This window comes from Triticum urartu, chromosome 7 (genome assembly GCF_003073215.2).
Source record: "Triticum urartu cultivar G1812 chromosome 7, Tu2.1, whole genome shotgun sequence".
Lineage (NCBI taxonomy): Eukaryota > Viridiplantae > Streptophyta > Magnoliopsida > Poales > Poaceae > Triticum > Triticum urartu.
In genome coordinates this window covers 499,953,377-499,960,730 of record NC_053028.1, presented here as the reverse complement: position 1 = coordinate 499,960,730, position 7,354 = coordinate 499,953,377, and the positions used below count along the sequence as shown (strand labels likewise).

At 50.1% G+C, this 7,354-nt stretch overlaps 1 protein-coding gene across 1 annotated transcript; it reads left to right on the top strand.

Moving 5' to 3' along the window:
• The first annotated feature begins 6,215 nt into the window (after positions 1-6,215).
• LOC125520609 lies at positions 6,216-7,125 on the top strand. Its single transcript, XM_048685570.1, has one exon. The coding sequence runs from the start codon at positions 6,306-6,308 to the stop codon at positions 6,681-6,683; it is 378 nt and encodes a 125-aa protein (XP_048541527.1). The 5' UTR covers positions 6,216-6,305; the 3' UTR covers positions 6,684-7,125.
• Positions 7,126-7,354: the final 229 nt, after the last annotated feature.

Here is a 7,354-nt window from a genome sequence, read left to right as displayed (position 1 = left end):
TTCTGAATATGGTACAGAATTCGGTTAACACCGAAAACCGAACCGAATTTTTGTTTAACCGAAAATTCGGTTAGTACAATTTTAGTACCAAATTCGGTTACCATATCTGCAAACCGAATTGATGAAAAAACCGAACAACAGAAACCAAAATTTCGGTTTCTACCGAACGCCCAGGCCTAATGGTGATGGTGATGGTGATGGTGATGGAGGAGATGTACCCCGCGGCGTCCCAGCACCACCAGAGGAGAGGGGGGAAGGGGCCCCTCCTCCTTCTTCCTTGGCCCTCCTAGGAGAGAGGAGGCTCTCCCATAGATTGGATCTCTCTGTTGTCTTCTGTTTTTCACGACAGTTTTCAGAGCCCTTCACCGTTTCTTATATTCCAGAGATTCGTAACTCCGACTAAGCTGAAATTTTGAGGGGATTTTATCCAGAAATTTGTTGGGGAACGCAGTAATTTCAAAAAACTTCCTACGATCATGCAAGATCTATCTAGGATATGCATAGCAATGAGAGGGGAGAGTGTGTCTACGTACCCTCGTAGACCGAAAGCGGAAGCGTTTAGTAACGCGGTTGATGTAGTCGAACGTCTTCGCGATCCAACCGTTCTAGTACCGAACGCACGGCACCCCCGCGATCTGCATACGTTCAGCTCGGTGACGTCCCTAAAACTCTAGATCCAGCCGAGGCCGAGGGAGAGTTCTGTCGACACGACGGCGTGTTGATGGTGATGATGAAGTTACCGATGCAGGGCTTCGCCTAAGCACTACGACAATATGACCGAGGTGGAAAAATGTGGAGGGGGCACCGCACACGGCTAAAGATCAACTTGTGTGTCTATGGGGTGCCCCCCTCCCCCGTATATGAAGGAGGGGAGGAGGAGGAGGGCCGGCCACAAGGGGCGCGCCCTAAGGGGGGATTCCTACTCCTATTTGGAGTAGGTTTCCCCCTTTCCTAGTCCAAGTAGGAGAGAAAGGAAGGAGAGGAAGAAGAGAAGGAAAGGGGGGCCGGCCCCCCTAGTCCAATTCGGTTTGGGCTAGGGAGGGGCGCCCCACCTTGGCCTACCTCCTCTCTTCCACTACTAGGCCCATGAGGCCCAATAACTTCCCGGGGGGTCCGGTAACCCCCGGTACTCCGAAACGACCCGAACCATTCCGGTGTCCGAATGTAGCCTTCCAATATATGAATCTTTATGTCTCGACCATTTCAAGACTCCTTGTCATGTCCATGATCTCAACCGGGACTCCGAACAACCTTAGGTACATCAAATCACATAAACTCATAATACGAATCGTCATCGAATGTTAAGTGTGCGGACCCTACGGGTTTGAGAACTAGGTAGACATGACCAAGACACATCTCCAGTCAATAACCATTAGAGGAACCTGGATGCTCATATTGGCTCCTACATATTCCACGAATATCTTTATCGGTCAAACCGCACAACAACATACGTTGTTCCCTTTGTCATCGGTATGTTACTTGCCTGAGATTCGATCATCGGTATCACCATACCTAGTTCAATATCGTTGCCGGAAAGTCTCTTTACTCGTTCCGTAATGCATCATCCCGCAACTAACTCATTAGTCACATTCCTTGCAAGGCTTATAGTGATGTGTATTACCGAGAGGGGCCAGAGATACCTCTCCGACAATCGGAGTGACAAATCCTAATCTCGATCTATGCCAACTCAACAAACACCATCGGAGACACCTGTAGAGCATCTTTATAATCACCCAGTTATGTTGTGACATTTGATAGCACACTAAGTGTTCCTCTGGTATTCGGGAGTTGCATAATCTCATAGTCATAGGAACATGTATAAGTCATGAAGAAAGCAATAGCAATAAACTAAATGATCATAGTGCTAAGCTAACGGGTGGGTCTTGTCCATCACATCATTCTCTAATGATGTGATCTCGTTCATCAAATGACAACACATGTCTATGGCTAGGAAACTTAACCATCTTTGATTAACGAGCTAGTCTAGTAGAGGCATACTAGGGACACTTTGTTTGTCTATGTATTCACACATGTACTAAGTGTCCGGTTAATACAATTCTAGCATGAATAATAAACATTTATCATGATATAAGGAAATATAAATAACAACGTTTATTATTGCCTCTAGGGCATATTTCCTTCAAAATTATCTTTCTTCCCGTGAAAGAAGGGCTCCAACCAACCTACGAGGTGCCCACAAGACATCGGGGCGTGCCGTGTTTCCTTGTGGGCCCCTTGGGCACCATGTTGCGATGATTCTTTCCTCCCAAAATCACATATATTTCATAAAAATCTCCATAAATTTTTATCGCGTTTGGAGTCCGTTTGGTATGGTTTTTCTATGAAACAAAAAACATGCAAAAAAACAGGAACTGACAATGGCACTAGATTAATAAGCTAGTCCAAAAAAGTTGTATAAAAATGCACCAAAACCATATAAAATCATTGTAGACATGGCATGGATACTTCATAAATTATAGATACGTTGGAGACATATCAGTCGCCTTCCGCCCCATCGTCCAGCATCTCCACCCTTTGGGCGAAGGTAGAGATTTGGGCAAAGAGCTCGTCGAGAGTAATGGGCGCCTTGACAGCGCCGATGGCTGCCACCACGGGATCATATTTGCGGTCAAGACCCGCAAGTACATATTTCACTATCTTGGGGTCTTAAACAGGACGACCTGCTGCTGCAAGCTCATCCCTGAAAGTTTTCATCTTGGTGATGAAGGAGGAGCTGGACATCGTTCCCGTCTTCATGGTGGCGATGCTGATCCGCAGATTTGTGATGCGAGACTATGACTGCAATGCAAAGAGTGTGCTGATTGCAGCCCATAGATCATAGGTATTTTCCTTACCAATGACATGTGCAAGAATCTCTTTTGAAAAAGAATTTAGCACATAACCAAGGACTTGTTGATCCTTCGATAGCCATGGCGCATACAGTGGGTTTGGCACCGTAGGCATGGTCTTGTCCAACTGCTGCTGCTCCACCGTGGTTGGGGGCGTGGCGCCAGTTGCATCTAGGAGCCATGTGACATGCGCTCTTTGCAGGCCGGATGTCACTTGGGATTTCCATAGGATATAATTCAATTTATCAACTTCTTGGCTCGCGGGGAGGACCAAAGTTGAGGATGACGGTAGTCGAGGAAGCCATGGCGATGGAGAAAGTTTCTGGTAGCTAGATTGGGAAGATGATGGCTATGTATACCATGTAAAATTATATGAAAGCGTTCCTACTCTAACAGTTTAGAGGAGACCATCTGCGTGAGTTTATTTATTGAGGGCAACATCACCTTGTCGTGGTTTACAAAGAGAATCAGTCGATCGCATAGAACTTTTACATAGAGATAAAGATGGATACAGGAGATAGTTGATATTACATGTCGTGCTGTACCCAAACTCTAACCGTTTAGAAGTACATTTTGCCAGAGGCCAGACTCAACTTATAGGTTCCAAAACAATTTTTTTTCGGGAGGTTCCAAAACCATTTAGCCAACAAGGCTTTGTTCATGAGCTCAAGATTTAAAATCCCCAAACCCCTGCTGGAATTTAGTCTATTTTTAGGCTAGCCCAATTGCATTTTCAGAATTCCTAATAAATTTCAGAGACCCACTTAGCCCATTTATGCAAGACAAGAGATGGGACTAAAGTTTAGTTCCACACTGCTCACCTAGTAGGAGTTAGACCTCTTTATAAGGGAGAACGAGACATTTACGCGCGCTTCTCCTCCGTCGCCCGCCTTGCCATGCCACGCCACGCCTCATCATGACGCGCTGCGGGTTGCGGAAATGAGCCGAGCCGTTGTCTAATTTTTTGCCACGCACGACTGGTATACGAAAGATCACGTGGGAGCTGAAAAGTTTTTATCTAGTGGAGATTGAATACGAACGTTGCACCCTTCGGCTGCTGCCTGTTCGTTTCGTTTCCCTCTTTTGCTTCACCTCCCATCGTTGCCTATTCGCCCCCTTCTCCTGTGCCTATGAAAGAGAGGTCACTCTCTCCAGAGAGACACAACAGAACAAAACCTCTCTCACGCCACCGAGTTTCAGAGCACTGAGGTACTACTACGATCTTCCCCATCCCGACTTGCCGCGTGCACCGCAGGTCGGGACAGTAGGCCTCCGAAACCCCACCTTTTGATCATGTATGGAAGTAGGGTGATAAGGTTTTTGGGGAGCGCTTTGCGCGGCAACTGACCTGTTCATCACAGACACTTCGGACGCCGACAACTACTTTCCCAACGACGACTTTTCCCCCGACGTCGACGACCTGTTCGACTTCATGGGTGAAAACGTCAACTCCAGCGCTACTGCTACTACCGCAACTCAGGGCGTGTTCATGTTCCTCTTGTTCGAATACCTACTACAATTTGTTCTTCTACTATCTACTCTACATATATTCTGTTCTAATTCATATGTGCAAGTGCTATTTGCCTTCTCTCTATTAGGTTACATAACTTGTTTCATCTCTGCTATAGTAGTCATGTTTTATCTAGTATTTCTATGGTTTAAATCATATGGTAAATTGCTCATATTTCCAACAATCCCCTTGATCTTGGACGAGACTTGCTTGCTCCCCCGTCATGTGTCGATCCGTGCTCCCGTCTACGTGACTTGATTTGATTGGAACAAAATAAGGCTCGGCTCCACCCCTTAAAATCAGGGAGAGAGGGATGATTAGATTAGAAAAAAAAGAAAAAAGACAGTCGTAGGATGAAGTGGGAGCACAGATGGGAGCACAGGAAGGGAGCAGGCAAGCCGAATCCCTTGATCTTGGTTTACAACAAGTCTTCCAATTAGTAACCAAGATAAAAAAGGCATCATGAATAAAGGCATAGTACTTGATAACCTTGAACCAAAGTGATTTTTCAGTTTAACTGGAGAAGGATTTAATACGCTCCCTGATATAAGATTGCTACTACTCCTACAGAGCTTGTACAAGTACGAACGAATTGTACTGCCCTTGTTCCTGGTACTTCCACTGACATGCGCGGATTCTGCAGCCTGCCGGCTGCCGCCATTGTCAAGTCGTCCACACCACACGGCCGGATGGACCAACTTTGGCATCTTATCCGACATGGAATCTGGCGTTCGTGTCGATCCATCGGCCCGTATCGATCACATAGCGGAGTACATTACTACTAGTACATTATTGTTGTACACTATACCATAGTACATTAATCATCCTGTCGATCATTATATGTAGGAGTCGGTAGCATATTATGCGCGCCCGTGAGCATGCTCGAGCCGAGACAGCCCGATATTTCTTTTGCACACATGGAAGGCGCACGGGCCCTTGTATCGGTGCGCGTTCACGTGCAGCGGCTAGCTCGACATCCCTCCCCTACGTCCACGGGCCCTATCCAGCACGCGAAGGCGCGGCACGCCACCGCCACGTACGTACTACCGCTGGTAGCGACCCGCATGTCGACGGAGGCGTCATCCTCGCCGATATGATATCGGCGTCCAGATCATGTGGCTTTCAGCGCCTGCGGCGCAAGTGCGGGGAAACATAAACCTTTACCCCAAACTGTTGGCATCGGACGACAGGCCGGTATCCAGATTTGGTCGACCCTGCCGCCCTGGACGGTTGCGCGGACGCAGCGCGAGTAGGGCCGCGCATCGGTGCATGATCGGTCGATGGATGACAGCCGGCGTGATACGGTGCCGTGCGCCGATCCGTGGTCGCGGTCGAGGCCCGCCGCGCATGCGTGCGCCGGAAGCATGCCATGCCGTGCCATGCCATGCATGATGCCACCGGCACCGGGCGCGCGCGCACGCTCGCTGGCCGCATCATGCCGGTGGCCCGGCAAGGGCACCGCGAGCCCACATGCCCGGAGATCTCGTCACCAGTGACTGTCTGTCCCGCTCCCACGGAATAGCTTTGGCAAGCACGCACACACACATGCGACCGACCGAACCAGACCGAAAAGCAGAGGGGAGGAAGCAGCGGCAAAAGCGACGGCAAAAGGGCCTCTGCCTGCTGTTGAGGGGCCACGCACCGAACCACACAGAGGCCGCACCACACCATGCCACACCAATCCCGCGACCCCGGCCGGGCCCCGCCATGTGCATGCAGCATTCGTTGGTGGGCCCCACGGCGCCCGCACACCACGCACCAACCCAACGCCTCCTTCCGAGCTAGAGCTAGAGCTGCTAGTGGCTGGCTACGGCCACCCTCGTGCCCGGTCGTTATATAACACCCCGCGCCTGCGCTCCTGCCACCTCTTAGCAAAAGCGAGGCACTCTACTTACCGAAGCTACTCCGCCCGCCCCCACCACCTTGTCGATCGGCGAGCGAGCGCCATGGGCAACTGCCTGAACAAGGCGTCTACGCAGCAGCGGCGGCGCGGCCACGGCGAGAGGGTGGCGCCGGAGGTGAGGGAGGAGGAGGAGGAGCTCAGGAGCATCGGCCAGGTGCTGCTGCAGGAGGAAGAGGAGGAGGAGGAGGAGGTCCCGGCGTCCGCGTCGCCGGCGGCCGGGATGAAGGTGAAGGTGGTCCTGACGAGGGCGGAGCTGGAGTGGCTCATGGCGCAGCTCAAGAGCGGCGAGCAGCGCCTCGAGGACGTCCTCCGCCAGATGGGCAACGCCCGCGCCGACGACGACAAGCCGCCGCGCGCCGACGCCTGGCGCCCGCGCCTCGAGTGCATCCTCGAGTGCCCCGAGCCTGCCGACGCCACCTAGCGCAACCTACACACGGCGCCCAGCCGGCCGTTCTCTCTTCTATCCGGCGATCAGAGCTTGATCTCCTCCATGGTGTACTAGCTTTCTTGCTCAGATCCGCCCGTGTGCATGCTGTGATCCATGGAGAGGCTTCTTGTTTTTGTGTTTCTCTCCAAAGGATGGATCCATGGATCGGAGTGGCTTGATCTAGGATGAACACCAACTGTACTATGTAGCCCGTTAGAGCAGTAGCAGTAGCTTGATCTCTCACCTCACTGGTGTTTGTTGTGCACTTGTGCTCGTATGTGGGTTTTGCTCTGTCCGCTTGTTTTGGTTTTTCTTTTTCTTTTTCCTTTTCTGTTTTGTTTGTAAATAGTGTGGCCTCAAACCAAATGGCAACGTACCGTCCGCTGCAGTTTTGCATCTCGGATCGGACATGATCAGATGTGACAATTTTAGCTCTTTTTGGTGGCGTAATCTACCCTTTTTTATTTTGTATACATCCACATTCGCTACTACCATATTTCCCGCATATTAAATACGTACTGGTGCACGAACCAATCTATGGTTGGATGGTTAGAAGTATTGTGGTATCCTTAGTTCATCGGACGTTTCTGTCAACGACGAGATGTCTATGGTGACTTTATAAATTTTACGTGCATGGTTAAGTTTGTGAGTGCTGAAGCTCTAGT

Bases quoted from the DNA above. Each gene is read 5' to 3' on its own strand.
- LOC125520609 (XM_048685570.1), top strand. From the start codon at position 6,306: ATGGGCAACTGCCTGAACAAGGCGTCTACGCAGCAGCGGCGGCGCGGC.